General features: G+C 42.7%; 1 protein-coding gene across 6 annotated transcripts in view; it reads right to left on the bottom strand.

The window, feature by feature from the left end:
• PTPRZ1 (protein tyrosine phosphatase receptor type Z1) overlaps nt 1-21,673 on the bottom strand; it is a gene marked incomplete at its 5' end in the record, with an annotated part of 180,400 nt that extends 158,727 nt beyond the window's left edge. For all 6 annotated transcript variants that reach the window (XM_080936118.1, XM_080936119.1, XM_080936122.1 and 3 more), the window contains one exon: nt 21,616-21,673. In XM_080936118.1, the coding sequence (XP_080792244.1) occupies nt 21,616-21,673 (58 nt within the window). The remainder of the gene's footprint in view (nt 1-21,615) is intronic.
• Nucleotides 21,674-22,141: the final 468 nt, after the last annotated feature.

Below are 22,141 nucleotides of genomic sequence, written 5' to 3'. Positions count from 1 at the left end.
GCTCCCTCTGCGTTCCTGGCCAGACAACCCTTTAGCAATTTTTGGTCACCCTTTTGCCCAGGAAGTAATACACATTGACGCTATGTTGCCATGGGAAAGAGACAGGGAACACTGCTGATCATAGACCTGTGACAAGAAGGAAGACTAAGGACCATGGCATCTTTGTGACTGATGAATTTTAAGACAGAGTGGCCAAGAGGCTACACAAAAGTCAAGCAGCTAACACTTGCTTGAACCAGATATGGATTACCAGAGCTACAGGGAAGAAGAATCTACAGAGGGAGGATGTACAGGAACAAGCACCCACACTTATGGACACCCACACTCCTGAGCTCACTGTGGATACCCAGATTGTTGCGTTCACTGTGAACACCCACACTCCTGAGAGCCACCATCATAGTCCCAAACCAGAGATCAAGTGTCGCCCTGAGCAACATGAGATTCTGGGTTTTCAAGAAAAAAAAAAAAAAAACGCATTTTTTTTTCTGGTATAGGGATCAGTTCTTCATTATATGCTGGAGTGTATATGCTGGAGTATATATGCTAAAATGAACTATGTCAAACCAACATCAAACCCTAATTTCTCCCTTGATTTTGTATAGATCTCATTTCTGATGACGGTGGCAGAGGTTAGAGGGGAGGGCTTGGGAAGGAAGAGATTTAGAACAGATCTCCTCTTCCCAATTGTGAATGAATGGAAACTTAAGCATTCGCAATGTAAAATGAAAGCAATGTTTATCCCAGTACTATAAAGATCATACGAAAACACAGTATTAAATGAATATCTTGAGAGATACTTACTAATGTGAGAATATTAACCAAGTTTTTTTTTCTCTCCTCATATAAGAAATACCGATTATTATGAAATAAATCCCTGTCAAATGAATGACTCTTGCATATTGCCAATGGTAAGAAAAACACATAGAGCCCATGAGTAAGAAGTAGAAAAAGTCTCATCCCTCACTGCTTGTTTCCTCTGCTCAAAAAAAAATGTCTATTTTATATCAGTAGAATTATGAGGTATTTCTTCTTCTCTGGGTAACCTCGTTTCACTTTCTAGAGTGTTCTGAAGATCCACCACTGCCACAGTATATGTTAAATATCCTCTGTTAAAGTTTGAATGAAATTCCGTTGCATCCATATGTTAAGGTTTCTCTGTTCTTCCATCCTTTGTGAACACTTAGGCTATTCCATCTCTTGTGAAAAACGGCTCAGTATCTAACATACTCATACTCTCAGATATAGTGAATGGAATAGTCATTTCTGGGGCTTTGGGGAGAAGGGCACATGAGTTGATATTTTCTGAGAGTTTCTGAAAATCAAGATGAAAAAGCTCTAGAGGCATCCTGGGCATAGCATGCTTACAGTGAGGAATACTATCCTGCATAGTCAGAATGTTCAAAGCATTTGCTTTACCTACTGTGTTTTCAAAACCCATTTTGTTTTCATAACAAGCACATAATTATTGATATAATACACTCTTCAAATATAGGTGTCATTAAGTCTAGCTATTCAAAACTATTAGAAATTATATTGATCTGATAACCATTAAAGACACCTACAACTAAGTAGTCAAAGGAAAAAGCAGCTTTGATTGAAAGAAAAAGCAAAACAGTTGACTTTCAAAGAGCATAAGAAAATCTAGTGAGTAGGACCCGAACAACGCGCAGCAAATGGTGATGCTGGCCTTCCAAGTGCACCTTAAGCTATATGTGTCTGATGATGATGGGAAGGAACACATCAGGGATGCAGAAAGATGCTAAGATAAGCTTCTTTTGATATTTACCTGGCCATAGGAAGGATCTAGTGTTTTGAATTTCTTTGAAAATTGTTATTTCAGTCTGATGCAAAGATTGTAGGGTGTAATATATTCTCTTTGTCTTTATATATTAGCTTCTTGGTCAGTGGGTCATAACCCAGTTGTGGGTTAGAACAACCTTTTTATACTGATTGCCAAAGACTGTTGAAAAACACAGATATTTACATTATGATTTATAACAGTAGCAAAATTACAGTTATGAGATAGCAATAAAAATAATTTATGGTTAGGGGTCACCAAAATGTGAGGAACTGTACTGAAGGATTGCAGCCTGAGGAAGGTGGACTTAGGCCAATCTGTGTCATCTCCATGGATCTGAAATTATCGTTTTAGGCAAAGAAATCATTGTATTTGGGATCAGGAGCATGCAACATTAGAAGACACATAACAATGCACCTGATTACAATAAAACCACATCTAGGTGACGCTCCTATGACATATGAGGAAATAAAATATGTACTTTCTCATCATTCATATTTCCTGTACATATTTCTCAATGAATATAAAAATACCCTGCTTCCTTTGTAGGTAGTCTGTAAGAATTTGAAGATATTGATTTTTTAACAAAATGCCCTATTCACATTAAAATAAATATTTCTTTCATGACAAGAGAGATGTTTCTGTAGATAAAGCACTTGTCATGCAAGCATGAGGCTATAGATCCTAAGAATCCAGGTACAGCCAGATGTGCTGGTATGTATCTGTAACCACTGCATTCCTACAGAAAAGGGGGAGGGGGACCAATCCACTATTGACTTCCTTGGCGTTACTATTCTCTTCCTTAATTAGAGTTTAAGTATTTGTCTCCAAAAAGATAAAACTATTATTATCTCTTATTTATCCAAAAGAGGAATCAGGGTGGACAAGATTGGGAGACAATATGAAGAAAAACTGGTAACTTTTATCTCTCCCATTTTAGAATCCATTGCTTTTGAACAGTGTCTGGTTTTGCTCATCCTATTGTCAGGAACACATGCTATTTTAGAAGAGAAAGAAATAACACTACACCCCTTCAAATGTCTGAACCTCAAGATAAAAATTTTCTAACAAAAGAGAGGAACAATTCATGCAAATGATGTCTCCAGAGTAACAGTTTGCTTCTGTCTTCTACAGTTAAGGGGACACATTAGCATTTTAAAGTGAACTGAAAGCTCAACCCAGAGTTATGACATTCGGGGCACCTTTTACTTCTAAGGTCTATTCATATTCAGAGCCAGAAATTAAGCCAGCGTACGAGTTACATATGAGAGGAACAAGGAACATAGATGCTCACCCCAGAGCATCAACTAAGGCCTGATTTCCAGTGCGCTTTGACAATCTGAATCAATGTGTTAGTGATATAAGGCACTACTGTAGTTGAATGATTTACTTAACAACTTATTCGGAACAGTGATTAGAATTTAGGATAAAGACTTTGAAATTAGGAAGTATTGGACCAGAGGATCATGTCAGTCAACCATTTATTAACCCTAGAAATTTGGCCAAGTTATGCAAAACCTTTTTTTTTACTGCCTTCTAGGTCAGGATTCCTCAGTCACAACATTAAAGGAGGAAAAAGAAGAACCACTGAGTATGAGCATTATCACATGTCATTGAGAAGATTTATATAAACATTATCATGTTAGTTTTCATTAAATATACAGATCATTTTGTAATGATATATATATATATATCATATATATATATATATATATCACTATATATATATATAGTGTTAAATTATTAATAAGACATCTTATAGGCCAGTGAATATACAGAAGTAGAGTGATGTTCATTAACACATGGTAGACATTGGCCAAAATTTGTTAGGACACAGTTGCTCAAATTCCATACCAAAAAAGGTAGCTGGGTAGCTGGTCTAATTGAACCGATACCCACGTGTCCATTCTTTCTTGTGGCAACATGGCTAAATGCCAGCAAAGTGAGGGAGCAGCCTCTACACTGTGCACTTGAAGGAGACCCTCTTGCTTTTCATTTGATGGGATACTGATATGGCTTCGAATCATGCAGCATGTTTGGACAAAGACGGTACCGTAGCAACAAGGGAGACTAAATAGAAAGTTCTCAGCTTTCTACCCTGTGGTATATAAGCCACCTCCACGGAGTGCAGGAACACAGCCAATCAGTGTAGATTCACAGACTAAACAGAAAGAAAGGAAGTTTCCCTGTCTGACCCATACAGTTGAGATTTCTTCAGCATGCCCTCAAACTGCATCCTAATCCTCACTAATAAAACATGAAAATGATGTTTATTGACATGATACAGTTTTCACTTTGTTTTAAACAGCACATCACCTACCATTTGTATAAAAGCCACTGGAGGAGGCATGGGGTGCTGCGTCACCGAGAGCTTCCGGAAAACTCTAGAGATGACAGAGATGACGGCAAGTCAAAGAAAAAATGGGAAATTGAGAAGAACCTCAGAGGACTTCTATCTTAGCACTTAGCCTGGCTGGCGGTGAAGCAAGGGAAGGAAAGCAGCTGGAAGCTAGTGAAAGAAAGCAAGTGAAGAGGACTGTGGGATGGACTACAGCAGCCTGTTCCAGAAACGCACCCACATTTGCTGATATGTTAGCACAGTGAAATAACTGCTTCTTCCCACAAGGCTTTTGGCTTGATCCAGAATGAAAGAAAGACCAGCCGGTCAAATTAAAGCCTATTGAATCCTTAAATGAGGTCAGTGTGGTGTTTGGGTGGGAGTTCTAACCTACAGATACAGATTCTGGAAACTTCCATGCCGAATTATAAAGATGAGATGGTCAGAGGAGTGTGCCGGCAGAGGGACCTGTCTTACCTAGCTTTCCCATAGTGTAACAGAGTCATCAAAAGTTTCAGAATACAGTCAACTAATTCCATTGCTCTGGGTCTGTAGCCAGTCTGTAGACATGGCAGGAAAAACGTAGGAGGCCACACTGACTTTCTCATGACAGGGGTAGAAAGGAAGAGCAAGAAGTAAAAGTCTAAGCATCACCTTCAAGGGCACACCCCCAATGAACTCATTTCCTTCCATTACAACTCACCTCATCAAAGTTCTAGCACTTTCCAGTGGTGTGCATACTGGAGATCAAGCCTTTAACATACATGTCTCTGGGGTCCCAGTTAGGATCCACACGCTAGTACAGCCCCAAGCATGAGCTCCAGGGACTGTAATGCTGGTGCTGAGGTTATAAGAAGGGATAAAGATGCTGTGAGATGACACCAAGGCATAAGAGAAGGTTTATGAGTCATTTGGGAAGTCGAGCAACCAAGGCATCTCCAGAGCTACAGTTGCAAGCTGAGGCTCAGCTGAGTCACAGCAGAGAGAACTGCCCCTTACATGTAACAATTCCAAGGGCACTGCTGAGATGGATGGGGAAGTTTCTTGCACTGATGGGAAGAGATTGTTTACTACCGGCTCAAGAGCAAATGGAAGGAAAGAAAACCCAGATGCTAACTGGAAAATTCTGTCTAAAAGTTTGACAGCATCCGATAGGCCTTGGCAGAGGCAAGGAGAAGAATATTGCTCTATTTTGTTTTTATGTGCTTATGCTGTTTCATGAGTGAGTGTGGGCACGTGTCTAACATGGTATGCACATTTTATAACATGTGAATGGACATGTGAATGGGCAGCCTTGGCTATTAGTTTTTACCTTCTGCCTTGTTTGAGACAGATGTTCACTGCTTGATTTTGCAAAGGCAGGGCAAGCTGACCCAGTGGTTTCTAGGATTCTCTGTCCTCCACTGGCCCCGCATCTCTGTAGGAATTCAGGGATTGCAGATACCTACCAGCACATCTGGCTTTATCTGGGTCCTCAGGATCCACACTCCAGTCCTCCTGCCTTCATGACAAGGGCTTTATCCACAGAAACATCCCCCAAGACATGGGAGAAATATTTGTTTTAATTCGGAGAGGTCAGTATGGTAAAACTAATCATTAACATTATCAAATACTAAGTTAGCAACCTGAGAGGAAGCATTCACGCTTTGAGTACAAACAGACATAATGTGCAGACAAACAGAATCTCAGACCTAGAGAGCTACCTCTCCTAGGTGAACATTCAGTCTACTTTGCTCTGTAATGATAAGGACCCCTCCCAGCAGTTCAAGGCACCATTGCTACATTCTCTCCTCCTTCTGATGACCACATCATCCAATAGCAAATACTTCTAAAAACAGACTACGTATACCTTCACCACTGATATGCTTATAACCTCTGAGCTGTCACTAAAGTGGCATTCATACTTCCTCATAGCCAATGTTTATGTGAAGCTTTTATTTTTCCAGAAATAAAAAGCTAAATTCTTCTGAAAGCTAAAGGAAAATATTGAAAATATTCATTACTTTAAAAACTAATGTCACACCTACCACATTCATCCTGGTGATTGTAACTGCAACACTGCAAAAAGTCAACTCATTCCTTGTGTCACTGCGCCTCAAGGCCCAGGTTTTCCCACACAGAGTCCCACAGGAACCTAGGCATTGCTTGTAGACAGTAGGCAATTCTTTTCTAGCACAAACACTGCTGCTTTTAGTGACAATTTAATGATATGGAGGCCTTTTAACTTTTAATCACCTAGTTACTATTCCATTGAGCATCAGTCTGACCACCCAGTGGTCTGGTTTCAGGCTTTACATCTGAGTATTGTAATTATTTCCCTCCAATGTGCTGTTTCCTCTTCATTTGTATTCCTTAAGGTCGTAGTGGTGGCATTTGAACACATTAAAAACTCCATTTCAAGTTCTTAAATCTCCTGCAATTCAATGTCAGTCCAATTCACACTGAGTTAGAAAAAGTGTTTTTTTCCCAGTGTGATTATGTGTGCTAGATATTCTCCAGTTGTTCATTAGCCTCATAACTACTAAGTCCCATGTATGAGCAGAACATTGACTTCTTTATTATTCTACCAAACATTTGCACCATCTTTGTGGCTTTCTGTTGGCAGCCCATGGAGATCTATCTTTGCCAGAGATACAAGGCCAGCAGCTCAGGAACTGAGCATAGTGTAGTGGTTTTAGGATGTCTCTCAGAGCCCCTGAAAGGAGCTGGGAACAACGGTGCCATCCATACTTTTTAAAGACTTTGAAATGTCAACAACCCCAGTCCCCTGTCCCACAAAAAAATAATTTTTGCTCTATAAATTCTTAGGATGCTTTTTTTGAAAAATTAAGTATAGTCGCAGGACAGGACGGATGCTGACAAAGGCACCATGGACAGCTGCAGGTGACACATGGGTGTGGGACACAGAGCACTTTCCCCAGGCTTCAGTCAAAGAGGATCTCACATATCCCTGATCTTGTTCTTGGGAATAAAGGATGAAAGAGGCTGAGGGAAATGCTCTTGGCTGGCGCTGACTGGGGTCGGAGGGATGGAGAGGTGTGAGTGAGAGGGATCCGGTATCTTTTTGTCTCATTAAAGGCTGGGCTTGACAGGAAACGTCTTGGGGAAGCTGACCCAAAGAACTGCTGCATCCGCTGTGCAGGCCAAAAAGTAGATTCTCCCACCACGACGTAGAATAAAGAAACTTCCAGTCCTCTTTCTCTCATGTTTCTGGCCGCAGTGTCATTCTGCCTGTCCTCCGCATTCAGCATTGTGCTCTATTCTGACTGCTTAATTTTCTCTCTTAAAAGTCTCAATGCCAAGAGTGAAAGCCCTTAGAAAGTTGTCCATGCTTGGGTGCCAATTCGGTTCAAAAACCTAGATAGGCTCTTGGACCTGTTAAAAATCAGAGTGTGATTTGATTGGCCCACTTTCAGTTTTTGTTTCGATAAATTAGAGGAACTGAGTGAAGTTAAGGTTGAAGTGAATTTTAATCCCCCAGTGCTAAAAGTGGGACCCCAAGTTTCTTAGTCTGCTAAAGAGTGTCTTAGATGAGTTCATGGAGGGAGCATCATTAGCTAGCTTGTGTTAGGTTTTCTGTCTTCCACATACTTGTTTTGGAAGGAACTGAACTCATATAGACTGCGAAGATATACTGGGTACCTACTGTATAGGCAGGAAGTACATCCCTTATAGCCCAGTGAATGTAAAACCTGGGGTTAGTTTCCTCAAGAGAAAGCAAACTGGAAACAACTGGAATGAAGAATGTACACTGCATCCCAAGTGCGGAGGTGTCCTGAAGGAGCAGCAACTGTTACAAAGAGGATACAACCAGAGATCCAGGAGGTCAGAAGGCACCACAGAGTGGGGAAGATCTTGAGTCAAGGGGAAAAAGCAATGTCTGAGGACGGAAGGAAAACTAGAGAAGTCACCTGTGTTGTTCAGCTCTGGGAGCACCTTGGATACCCAGAGAAGGACATCACAGGACATCAAAAGTCATGTGAACCCATGTGTCTTTCCCAGGTTTGGCTAGTGTAAGCATAAACTCCTACCCAATGTTTCCCCAAGGTTTCTGTGCTCAGAAACCCCGGCAAAGCTCATTGTGTTTCACCACTGAAGCTGGTTACAAAAGATTTCCTTCTTAGACCATGAAAGCACAAAGTCTTTTTGGGACATGAGTCCCTTAAGGTATTCCCATGTCCATAGTTACAAATTTGCAAAATAAAAAAAAATGTTTTTAATGTTGGTCTTGGAAAAACAGTGATTTAACTCAAGACCCTAAGATATACTGCTCTGTGTACATTTCCAAGGCCGGAAGCAGGGAAATTTCTGCTAATTTTCATGGCTCTGAGTTGGCTATGTTTTCTATAGTGAAACTTTCCATCTGTGTTTTGGTTAATTATCGTGCATTTCTGGGATTTTCAGGTGACAAATTAAGACATGCATAGTGTGTGTGAAGCCTTTTCATTTCTTATTACTGAGTTTGTACAGGAAGCCTGTGAGGAATAATTGATGGAGATTTCAGCTCCCATCACCAGTCTCTAAGTTTACATGCACACATGTTCATATCTTCTCGTTGGAAGATCATATTCATCCTCTTCAGGAGCAAAAGTAAAAGTGTAATAACTTCTACACAAAAAGTCTGGGTCAATTTGTCCCCGATGACCTGTTTTCAATTTGTCTTTTCAAGCAGGGCCATCACCCACACAGATCTCCAGCAGTCTGTAAGTTTTCCCCCAAAGAATCCCATCAAACATCCAGCATTCCTGTGTTTTTATTAGTGAAAACTTACTGGCACAGAGGCACACTTTGTCGGCAGAAGACCTAACCTGCCTCGTGGGAAAAGGACTTAGCAGCTAAGCTTACAGCAGAGAAACTGGCTGAGCATTTCAATTTTGCTGGCCTGAACGCCATCACATTTGATAAAATTTTGAAATTTGTAAGAGGTAAAGACCCCCCCCCCCCGCCTTCCACTTTACAGGTGCTACAGACTTTCAGCTTTTAAATGCGGAGAACAAGGATGCTGAAAGGAGCTGCTGCCAAGAAGGAAACCAGAAGGCTCTCCCATGGGCATCTTGCCATGGGCAGAGAGGTTTGTATAAAATCCAGAATCCACGCAGGACCATGCAAGCATTTTGTGTTTTGATTAAATCTGCCAAGAATACTGAACAGTAAGAAAGTGCCGAAAGATTAGCAAGAAAATATCTTGGGATCACTGTCAAGAGGGACGCATCTCTGGGCACTTTGTCTGGTGGGATAGATACAGTCCAGATTGTGCTGTGTCTCGTAGGATTTCAGGGCAGCATGCCCTAGTCACTCGTGCCTAATTAAATGTGATTTCACTCTTCATGAAACCTATTTAGCAGATGGCATGGTTATCTACATTCAGATTTTTCCAGAGGAGCCTAAAATTACAGGTTTACTGACTGACTCTCTAACATCATAGCGTACAGAGCTGACGTTCGTGACGGAAGGACAGCTCTCTCTGTCAACAGTTAGGCCTCAGGACAGAACAGGTCTAATCATACAAGTCATGTGGCATGTTTCTAGAGCTAGATATGGGACAGAATGTACATGAAGGTTTCAACTTACACGTGTATTTAAATGTTTTTCTAGCTACATAATTATTTTGATTGTGATATGAGGAATATTGAAATCTAAAGGCACTGCAGAGTAATGATGCCAAACTTAGTGAACTTTTGCTCAAGAACATGAGCAAACAAGCTACAATATGAAATTAATAATGTACATTTTTCTGTTTTGTTTTTTGTTCCTTCCATTCTCTCCCTCCCTCCTTCCCTTTTCCCTCTCTCTCTCTCTTTCTTTCTTTCTTTCTTCCTTCCTTCCCTCCTTTCTTTGTTTCTTTGTTCCTTTCTCTTTCTTTGCTTTGGGTTTGTTGTTATTGTTTGTTTTTTGAGACAAGACTTTGTGCTACACAGCCTTGGCTGGCATGGAACTTGCTATAATGACCAGGCTGATCTCAAGTCCATAAAAGTCTACCCACCACAGAAAAGACAGCGGGACCCAACAGAGGCTTATGTTCTAAACCGTCTAGTCCAAAAGAAAGAGGGGCTGTTCACACACTCGCATGACTTCTACAAAGTGTATTTACATCTTTATTTTAATCTCTCCTTTTTCTGACTTTACTCCACCATATTGCATTTTGTATCTCTAACCAGATTTACCCCTGAGAGATGGAAATACTGACTCAAGCCCTAGTGGGTTGCTGAGCACACATTGTACTTGCTTGGCCCCACCCAGTTTTACTTCTCTGTCTGAGCTCCTGTGGAGACAACAGTACTGACTCAGGTCACATGGAGCAATGGACATCCTGTTTGTCTTTTCACCTCTTGGATCCAGGAAAAATGTAGGTCCAGAAATATCAGAATATGGCTGGAGAGATGGCTCAGCAGTTGAGTGTCATTGCTGCTCTTTCAGAGGACCCAAGTCTGGTTCCCAGCACCCACTTCAGAAAGCCCACTACTGGCCGTAACTCCAACCGTCTCCAGGGGATCTGACATCACCCTCTGGCTGCCACAGACATGGATATAAGAGGCATAATTGTCACACAGATACCCATGCATGCATATAAATAAAAGTAATAAAATGAAATCTTAAAAAAAATCAAAGTGTGTGCTAGAATTAATCTGAATAGTTTTTGTAAAAAATATTGTTTTAATAGTTAAAGACACTTCCATTTTGAGTAACAAGAAACATACATATGTATTTATGCCTATTCATGTGAACATATATTTATAAATATTTGTTAATTTATGCACAAGTACATATGTTTATATAACCATATATTTATAATATACTTGGATAACTGTAAATATATGACCATTAAGTACCACTTTTCCATTATAAAAGTAACCAAACTAAAACTGACCATGATCAAACATATCTTATATATAGTCAATAATTTTAGTAGATTTTCACTTTACAACCATATTCTACATTGGACCATATACTATATTTTTAATTGTCTATAGAAACCTGTGTTTATATGCCCATTACATGTGGTAAAATAAACTTATATTTTGGTTTTGTTACTACTTTTTTCCTTTCCTAAGCTATATGATTCCTCTGTTTACTATTTCATGTACCATAAATATATCTTGAAGGGATATATATAGTAAGTAACAAAATTTGATCGATTGTTCAATGATTAACAACTACATGTCAGCCTTGATATGCATGTGTGAAGCTTTGAGTTTGAATTTCCAGAAAGAATCTGTGTAGAAGTCTGCACAGTAGCATGTTTATAACCCCAGAGTTCTCCAGCAAGAGTGGGGGCTCAGTGAGAGTTCCCAGCGCTTGTGACCCAGCCAGACTGGGTCAGGAAGAGGCAAACAACAACGGAAAGGCTTCACTCACAATCAGGTTGGGTGGAAATAAATGCCATCCTAGGTCCTAGATTGTCCTCTGACCCTTTCAGACAGGCCATGAAAGCACGAACTACACGGGCAGCATTGCGTGCTCTCTTCCTCCTTCCCCCATCTCCTCTCAAGAATAAACTTCAAAGCAAAGTCAGTGAAGCAGGGCCCGTCCATCGATTGTTTTTTCTTACCCTGTCTTTACTGTGCAGCCTGCGCTGTAAGCATTTCCAGAGACACGGGTTGATGACGGATGACTATGCTATACTTCATATGAACTCATGGATAATTATGAAAGCTATTGTATCAGCAGCCTGCTGGCTGTAACATGACAGGAGTGTGTGTGTGTGTGTGTGTGTGTGTGTGTGCGTGTGTGTGTGTGTGTATGTGTGTGTGCTCACCCTGGGAAGGATACACAGGTGGGCATTCAAAGTCAATAAAATGAGCTGTGTCGAGGTGGGCGCTGAGGATGAACCTGACGCTGTCCCTCTGTTCACATCCTTTCACCCCTAAAATGGCGTCTGCCTTGGTAAAGTTCTCACTATGGTCTTCACAGGCAACAGTACTTGCTCAGATGGCTGCCCAAGTCACCGAGTTAAGCAGTTTGCTGGATGTCTTGCTTCAAAGCCCCGGGCTCATTTTAACCTACTTAGTTTTACTAGTCAATCAATACCTAAGCTCATGCTCCGACCCTCACTCTCCCTCTGTGTTCTTAGGGAACTTGCTGTCTGGACTTTTCTTTCCTGGATAGCTTTCTACTTTTCTGTGTTCCTTGCTACATTGTTACTTTCCCAGGCCAGACACTCCCTCCAGGCTCCCGAATCCCTTGCTCTCAGACAATGACGTCACCTGCTATCAAATGCATCAGTTACATTTAAATCGAGTGAAGTGATATATGGGAAGAGCTTGCTTGGCTTTAAAGTGGCTCCTGAGGTTACTAAGGTCCTGTCACACACTAAACCACCAAGCAAATTCCACAGTGACCACATGGAAGTAGCCTGATATCCTGTCTCAATTGGCTTCTGTCACCCTCCTCTGATACCTGAGTTGTCCCATAATCTATAGACCTGAGCAGGGGCAATGGGTCAGTGCGGTGCTTGCTGTAGGAGATTGGGATCTCTTTTCAGACCCCCAGCATCTACATACAAGCCAGGCGTGGGGATGTATGCCTGTAACTCCAGCGCTGAGGAGTAGGCAGGTAGAGCTCTGTGACTGGATGACCAGCTAGTGTAGCGAAAATGGCAAGAACTGGGCTCAGTGAGAAACCCTGCCTCAATGCAGGAGGTAGCAAAGGAGAGAAAACATCCTAACATCAAACCTCTGGCTTCCACATGTGTCCATGAAGGTGAACACCCCCACACAGGGGACAAGAGGAGCATACCACATACAAATTATCCCTCTCTCTCTCTGTCTCTGTCTCTCTCTCTGTCTCTCTCTCTCTGTGTGTGTGTGCGTGTGCGTGTGTGTGTGTGTGTCTGTCTGTCTCTCTCTCTCTCTCTCTCTCTCTCTGTCTCTCTCTGTGTGTGTGTGTGCGTGTGCGTGTGTGTGTGTGTGTCTGTTTCTCTCTCTCTCTCTCTCTCTGTCTCTGTCTCTCTCTCTCTCTGTGTGTGTGCATGTGTGTGTGTGTCTGTCTCTCTCTCTCTCTGTCTCTGTCTCTGTCTCTCTCTCTGTGTGTGTGTGTGCGTGTGTGTGTGTGTGTGTGTGTGTGTGTGTCTGTTTCTCTCTCTCTCTCTCTCTCTCTCTCTCTCTCTCTCTCTCTCTCTCTCTCTCTCTCTCTCTCTCTCTCCCCCCTTGCAGTTTTGCTATATGGAATCTTGCAGTCATGCTCCACTGTGGCGGATCAGTGGCAGCTCCAATCGTTTCAAGCAGCTTTTGGAAATTGCCCCTCCTACTGGAGAATGCATTGCTATTCATCCATCCAAATCATCACTTCCTTCCAAGTACCACATTTTGACTCTTTTATGCTTCTGTGGATGCCATTTGATCGCCATTATGGCTTTTGCCCACTATAGTGACCCTGAAAGTTTTCTCATTCATCCTTCTGTAAGGTATACAAAGAGCTCTGTCTCCCCAGAGGTGGATTAAAACTATACATCTCCACACACTCCATCTGCAAACTTTTCCAAAGGAAGCTACTTTTATATATTGTGAGGTTTTAATGAACTACTATGCATATATCATCTCTGGAGGAATGTTTATCTCAGAATATTCCCAGTCAAGACCCACTGCATTTCTCTCTGTCTATGATATCCTTACCGAGTACCAGTGTACTGAAGAAGGAGTCTCACCATCCAGGAGAGCCCCTCATTGGCTTGTAAGTGAAAGTTACTAGGGCTCTTTAAACACTGTAAAATGCAGATAGCCAAGACACGATAAACTATATTTTCTTTATAGATTTTATCATTCATAACTTATACAGTGATCATTTTTAGCTCAGAGACAACGTAAAGTAGATAAAATAGAAGGGAGATATATCTAAACCTTATAGCAACTTAAGAAGTAGAAAACACTAACTAGTTCTACTGAATAATTCATGAAGAAGACAATACTGGGTGCCACTAAGAATATGCATCATTGCACATGGAAAGATAATAGACTTGAACCTTTGTATCAACTCCAAGGCTCTTGCCCTCCTAAGTCTGGCTTGCAGAATCTGAGGTCAGTGCTTCATTCCGTGCTCCTCTTCTAGGGTTACTCTGAAACTGAAACCACCTTAAGAACATGAGAGTTGGTTGGGACATTTTCCAGGGCCTTTGTCCCTTGCAACTGGCATTGTTTTAGCAAGCACACAACCTGCCAGTATCTTGACCTGAAGAAAAATGAACTAAGATTAGTAGTATCATGAGGTTGGCCTAGATCTGTGGGTTTACAAGCCCTGACTGTGTCCTCCGGTCACCTGAAGTGTTTTAAGAAAAATGTTCATACCTGACTACAGCACTCGGATGCTACAGTATGCTGAGCTAGAAATGGTTCACACCTGCTGCTTAGCTCAGGCTACTATAACAAAATTCTGAAGAGTGGATGGGTAAAACAACAGGCATTTTGTTTCTTGCAGTTTTGAAGGCTAGAAAGCCCAGTATCAAAGGGTCAAGAGATTTGATCCTGATGACGACTTCCTGAGGCTTTCAGATGGCTGGCTTCTTGATGTGTTTTTTACAGGATGGAAAACGACACTGCTCTTGTCTCTTCTCTCTAAGAGCATTAATTTCTTTTGTGACAGCTTGGACCTTGTGACCTATTTACTCATCAGAATTCTCATTTCCAAGTGCCACAGTCCTGACAGGGACTCGACATAGAATTTGGAGCAGAGGACACCTGGCAAGTCTCAAGTGTGGCCAGGCAAGGTCTATCAATACTTTTGCAAGGAAACGAACATGAGACTAATGTCTTCCATGTTCATCAATGCCACGCTGTGCCATCCTGTGGGCAGACCCTGATTTTATACAACTCTACATAACACGTGACACCTTTCCATGTTCTACTGAAGAAAACATGTAAAGTGAATAATAATTGAGTTTCAGAAATCAGATTTAGTCAGGTGATAATGTGCTTGAAAATCAGGAGAACATCAGGAAGGGTATTTGTATCTGCCCAGCATTTCAATGTATGTGATCAGGGTTCACACAGCAACAACGATATCTGCTTTAAGCAGTCAAGATTTTCAACAATATTTTTTTTCTATTTATTTCTACTCAAGATACTGAGGTAATCAGTTCCAGTGAATGAAGGTCTAGTAGTAAGATCCATGCTTAGAGAAAGTCAAAGAAGCGGGGGATGGAGTCTTCAAGAGGGAAAAACAACCTGCAGCCTAGTCACTCTTATAAACACTCTAACCCAATGTCCTTTATTCCAACTCATGAGCACAGTATTCTTTCCAAAAATATAAAATTTTTCCAAAGAAACTTATAAAATGCATGCCTTATGAACATTTGCACAAAGTGACTCACTCTTATTGAATCAAACCAGCAAGTTTACATCAACCAAGACTCTGAGTAATTGAGTTTAACATCTGAGCAAATATCAGAAGAAATAAAAGACAGTCCAGCCTATTTTAGCATGCAGGAATTCTGAGTAGAAGTATCTGTTGACCTATCCTCTCAAGATTATGCTAACTACCAAATCCTCCAAATTATATTAAGAAAGAAAATATATGTTTGCTAATGGTATCAAACAGCATCAATTTCCTCCCTAGTCAACTCTTCATCAATATGTGGAAAAATGTGCCAAGTGTATTTGATTATTTAAATCCATGCTCAAAGGAAGTAAAGATCACAGAGAAAATACCATCAAAAAGAAAAAGAGGTAAAGAAAGGGAAATATTGAGAAGAATATCAGAAAAATTTAATAATGATAGACCAGATCTCTTTAACTTCTCCTAGAAAGCCATGTGAAAATATCTTCCCTGTCCCGACTCCCGTCCCTGTGAATTCAGCTCCATTGAAAAGAGCATGGTCAACACTAAACTTTGCCCTACATTTCATCTCTCGGATTAGTAAGAAAGTGATAAAACAGCTAAAACCAAGTCTTGAGATGTTACTGTACTTCCTGTCCCATTTTAGTTGTTTTGTTTTTGAAACTGCCTTGGTCTACCAACTTCTCCCTAACCCTAACCCTAACCCTGTATATGGTTTACCCAAAATCATGGTTTGGGGTTATAGAAAGTAAAGGTTTTATGCATAAAAGCCTTCTGTTTTTTTATTCCTGATTATCCTTTGTCCCCTTTTCCTCTTCTCAGTAGCACATGCACACACACACACACACACACACACACACACACACTCACCCACTCACCCTGGGACACAGGTTCATTCCTGTCAGCTAACCCACAGTTAAATGCTCACTTATGGCTCCCCTGGAAGCTGTCCATGCACTGTTACTGTCCATGCACTGTTACTGTCCATGCACTGTTACAGTCCATGCACTGTTAAGCACAGGATCTTTACTTTCTATGCACATATAGTGTCTGGATCTAAATAATCTTTAAAGGACATCTGAGAGAATCATGAAAATCAGGATCAGGTGCCAAAACAGGCATTGATGATGTACAGGTCAAGGTAATGCTGACTAAAGTGTTGACCTGAAAGAAAATCAAAACAGAAATCGGCTGATCTCAGTAACATAAAGGTTATCCGAGGCCTTGAGCGTTAAAGACTTCCTAAACATATCCTCTAGGTGCTTGGTCTAAGAAGCTAATGATAAATACAACACAGTCTTGAGGAGCTGCTTCAGTTGGGAAGACAGACAGATAAACTGTAAGAAAATACAGTATGTAGTAAAAAAAAAAAATTGCAAAAGGCAGTGTGAGAATAGATCACTCACGTGCAGACCACCTGCTGTGAATTCCAGTTTATAAGGAAGTGGACATGAAACTTTCTTTAGCCTTTACACATAACAGTCATATCTCAGGATGTTTGTCCAGTTGACATAATGCAGTCCAGAAATAACCACCACGAACCAACAGTTCAAATAAATCTACTGACTTTACAGTTCCTTTCTAGTTGAGTTGATAACTGCTCAGAAGGCCAAAAACTTATGATTTTTTTTAAAACAATGTTGTCCGGTGACTATTCTTTATATGTGTGTGCAGGTACACACATGTGTATGCACATAAGCAGAGGTCAAAGGATAACCTCAGAGGTCATTCCTCAGGTGCTATTCACTTCATTTGAGACAGGGTCTCTCATTGACCTCGAGCTTTGCCTAGAAGGCCAGGCTATCTGTTCAGTAGGCTCCAGGGTCAGACCCGCCCCCATCTCTCATCTCACCCGCCATTAGGATTACAACCACAAACCAGCACATACGGCTTTTATATGGGCTCTGAGGATCCAAATTCTGGTCCTCACATGAGGAGGTGAGCATGCTGACATCTGCACCATCATCTAAGTATCAGAAAAATATCATAATGAAAGACCCAACCTCCTTAACTTCTCCTTTAGGGCCATGTGACAATATCTCCCCTGTCCCGAGTCAGAAACATACCTATATGTATACTACTTAAATAGTAAAACATATTGGTTCATATATGTATATTATTTAAATTGGCTCTCATCACTAGCAAAATGAATGAGTAAAAGAATTTTAAAGTATTTGAGAGGGAGCACGTTTAATACATTCACAGACTGTTGAAGAATGCAGTTACTCTCAATTCATTCTCAATGGAGTCTTGAAAGTTAGAAGTAGAGTTTGGGGCAAGGTATTTACTGATGTTACTGTTGTATTGAGACAGTTTCATTTCACTTTGTAAAAAAAAAGGTGTTGTCCTGAAGTTCATTACCTGACCCAAGTTGGTCTTGCACTTAAAGCAACCCCCCAGCCTCCTCCTATCAGGTGCTGGGATTCATGCATTGCTCAAAAATGAGACTTAAAGGTCTTCAGTAGGGGGATTGAATCAGAACATGTGGAAATAAAGGCCATATGGGAACATACAAGAAAAGTCACTGAGTGCATTTGCAAGAAAGCAAAACAGGACAGACATTCTGTGTGTCACCCTGGGAAGTATGCCTGTAAATTCTCAACAGGAAAAGCTGTCCTCCGGAGGGAACCCAGAAAGGGGCACCAAGGTGAGGTGGGGAGATCAGGGGTTCAAGATCATCCTTGGCTGTGTCATTTTTAAGGCATGCCTGTGGAATAAGACCCTGTCTAAAACAAAACTAACAAACAAAGAAGTCAAAAGGACAAAATGTAGAAAAGCAAGTCTCTGACTTGAAAGAGACAAAGACCAGCCAGGCTGTGTGGTGCCAGAAAAGCCATGTGACTTCTATGTGCTTGCTTCCTCCTCGGTGATTGGTGATTCGTATCAGATGGGGTCAAGGAAATGGGAAGATAGATGCTACTGTCACAGGGATGATAGCAAGTGAGTGATGGAGGTGCTGGCATGGGGATCTAGAGCACAAAATTCATGTCCACGAAGCCTTTTCCTAACGTGCTGTAGGCTTGGGTGACAGAGCCATTTCAAACAGTTAAAAACGGTTAGCAAACAAGCATTCGAATAGAGCTCCCAAGACAGACCCTCTCAGAACATCCTGCAGTTTGAGGGTTGGAGAAACAGCTTGTGCTTCCAATAAAAAAAAAAAATTAGTTTTTCCCAGAAGCATAATTGTCACAACATACACTTTTAGGCAAGACCCTTTGTTTCTAGTATAGACCGGTGCAAGTAGAAATGAACTTACTGATGATCTCGCCTACAAACTTCCCTATTGAGGACAGTCTTGCTGTGCGGAGAGACAGAAATCCCAAGCACAGAAAAGGATTCTCATGCTCTCCAAAAGTAATAAGCTTCCCGAATGGGAACTGGTTATTATTTGGAGGAAGCAGGAGTGTTTTGTGTTTGCAGTATGGCCTGCTATAGAGGACAAAGGGAAATGAAAAGACCCCTGGAACCACACCCAGCAGGGGTTGTGGGGATAATCCATTTTTAATATGGCCCCAGAGCAGTGAGACCTGACCAGGAAGTTTGGAATCAGGTCCACTACCCGGTTAACAAGAGTGCGTACCTTGAAGCAGGTCTACCACACTCTCACTTCTAGATCTCGAGGTCTCATGGATGAGAAGTGATTCTTTAACAGCTCTTCAAACCCCTTGCTTTCTCCCCATCATTCACAATCTTACCTGCTGATGAGAAAGTCAGTGGCTTCTCTCCCTGGGACACAGAAAGGGATACTACACTGGTCACAATCCTTAACTGCAAACAAGGAGTGCTGTGGTGACTTCTCAAACATCCCTGGATAGTGACGAGCAGGCTGGTCTAATCATGTCAGAATTTCCACCTACACCACACCTCAGTCAGTCCTCGGACCTGTCCCTAAGCACATTTTATGGGTGGCATGGTACCCGGAAGGCTCCAAAGATACTGAAGATGAGAAATAAATACATCCATGAACACTGATGTATATGTGTGGGGCTGGCGTTGAAGGGGAAGCTGAATTTTTCATTCGTAGAGAATGTGCCTCAGTTTTCCACAAGACTCCTCCACCCCCAAGGTCAGTGTTTCCATCTAATTTGCCAGTGTCCCTAGGACAGCATGTTGATAGTAATGTAGAGGGAGTTGGTTTAAAATGGTGAAGGGTACAAACATAGGCATCTCGTAGTAGTAGAATGAGAGGGGGGAGGGAAGGGGGAGGGAAGGAGGAGGGAGGAGGGAGGGAGGAAACACTAAAGAACTCATTTCACTTTGAATAGACAGGATTAGATTTAAATGCTATTGCATAAGCTTGTAGCAGCCAAACAGTGCATTCAGTTCTTTTTTTTTTTCTGTTTTATATCTTCAAAGGCATGTGTCCAAGCAGCCAAAAAACGTATGCAACCCTAAGCAGGCTACAAATGATGCCTAACTACAGGGACAATAAAACCCAACTTTGCAAATGTGTGATTTGCAATAGTGGGATCTGTCCGGCGGGGTGAGGTGGGGGGGGGGGTGCCACTTGCAATGATGTGAGTAAATCTCGAAAACACTCTGCTGAGTGAAGGGAGCCAGGTGAAAAGGCCAGCATGCTTCCTGATTCTGTTCAGATGAAATGTCCAGAGCAGGCAGCTAGATCAATAGACACAGGAGCTGAGCAAGAAACCTCGGTTAATGAGCAAGGACGCTGGTTCTATACTCTGGGGTCAGATGCCAGGGATGGCAGACAGCTCTGTGGCTGTAGTAAATACGACTGGACATCATGCTTCAAACAGATACATTTCGTGGCAACTGATGCTTTCCCTGAAACCATCCCTATTGCAGTCCTGGGCTTGCGTTTTGGGGAACTGCAGAGGAACCAGAGGAACGCTGGAATTTGCTTCCTTAATGCTGTGAGATCTCCTTAAACAGTGATTTTTAAGTATCGAGAGGACTTGGCTTTGTTGCTAACACGTCTGTGACTGGAATGTGGAAATGTCAATTCAACAGGTGCTGATTGGAAGAGTACTTCCAATGATGCGGAGTCCTTGGGATTCCACAGTCAACTTCAAGCCTGCCCAGTCCCGGAAGGTCCCGGAAGGTCAGGCGCTCCATCAGCTGAGCGGCTACCTGCAAGGCTTCACCAAGTCAGCCCTGAGCATTTTCACCAAGCCTTGGGGATTGAAGTCAGGTGAATACACCGAAGTGAATTACAGGCAATCATAGTGACCTACACAATTCTTTTCTTTTTTAAAAAATATGAGTCAGAGCCAGAAATGATTTCTGTTTGCGAAGGTCACGGTGCTAAGAGGAGCACCATCCACAGGACTGGAAATGCATGCTTAATGTATCCCTTATTATAAACCATCTAAGATTTATCGACCTGATGGGAGCCAACAGGTATACCCACAGATTGAAGTACATGTTCTAATTTTTAGTTAATGGCTCCGTTTGAAAGAGGCTTTCAGTAATTAAGATAACGAAATGAAATAACAAGCAAACAACACGTTTTGCTTTTTTTTTTCTTTTTGGAAACCTAAGTCTGCACCCCACCGCAAGTAAATATTCACATAGCTGAGGGCAGAAAGTATCTATTCGATATGTATACGGTTCGGAAGATGGCGGGAAGGTGCCATGTCCCTGGAAGCCCACCCCTCCCCTGCAGCTCCTCTAATGCTCATAGAGATTTAGTTGAACTTTTCTCGAAGTGACTGTCTGGACTTGAACGTGACTAAATCGAAAGTGCTAGAAAAGTCAGGTTGGTGCTTGTTCAGCTCAGTGCCTCTCAGGTGCGTGTGCGTAATTCAAGCCAGACTTGCGCCTTCCGTTCGAGTCCACAGCACTGACGACGTAGAAATGAACGTTTAGGTCGCACCCCCCCCCCCCACCCCGCTGTATTGTATTTCAAGTCACTGACTCATTCTCTTCTGTAGACCTACAAGGCTATTTCAGTTTGCAACATGGAGAAGAGGGTGCGCGCGCACGAGAGAGGACCCTGACACCGTGACCTCCGGTGTCCAGCTGTCCTGACCACAGCAGTCTCAGTAGGGGGACCTAGCAGGTGGCAGCGGCGCAGTTGACAGGGTGGGGGCGCAGCCAGCGCAGGTGACATCCAGGGGTTCACAGCAACTCTTCCTGGGATGCTGCCGAAAATTCTGAAATCCGCCACCCCCCCCCCCCCACCTCCAAGCTGCGTCCCAGAGACTGAGCCCCGCGCGGCCCGCCCCGCCGAGGTTCTATCACTTACCGAGGCGACACACACACAGTAGCTGAACGCACGCGAGGAAGCTCTGCAGGATTCGCATCTCCAGCCAGGTCCGTGTCCCCTCGCCAGCCGCAGGGGTACAGCTTAGGGTGCCGAGGGTGGGGACACTGAGACAGGGTCTATGTAGACGTGGGATTGAGTGAGAAGAAGATAGAGAGAGGGAGAGAGACGGGGGGGGCGGAGAGAGAGAGAGAGAGAGAGAGAGAGAGAGAGAGAGAGAGAGAGAGAGAGAGAGAAGAGAAGAGGAGAATATAGAGCTAGGTGGCGCGTGGGCGCGGGGACGGAGCCCGGGCCAAGCGCGGGGCTTCGGGCGGGACGCTGTCCCCTGCCTGAGCGGCTGCAGCGGCCAGGATCTGAGCGCTCGCAGCACAGTGGCGCGGGATTGCGGGGACGCGCTCCGGGCTGGGCACGCGCAGCGCGCGGGGGCCGGGGTCGCGCAGCGGCAGAAGAGGGGCGTGGCGGAGCCCAGCCTGTCCCAGCCCCGCGCCCCTCCCCCGCCCGGGGCTGG

This window comes from Micromys minutus (genome assembly GCF_963924665.1).
Source record: "Micromys minutus genome assembly, chromosome: 23".
In the NCBI taxonomy this organism is placed as follows: domain Eukaryota; kingdom Metazoa; phylum Chordata; class Mammalia; order Rodentia; family Muridae; genus Micromys; species Micromys minutus.
This window is presented reverse-complemented; position numbering and strand designations above follow the sequence as displayed.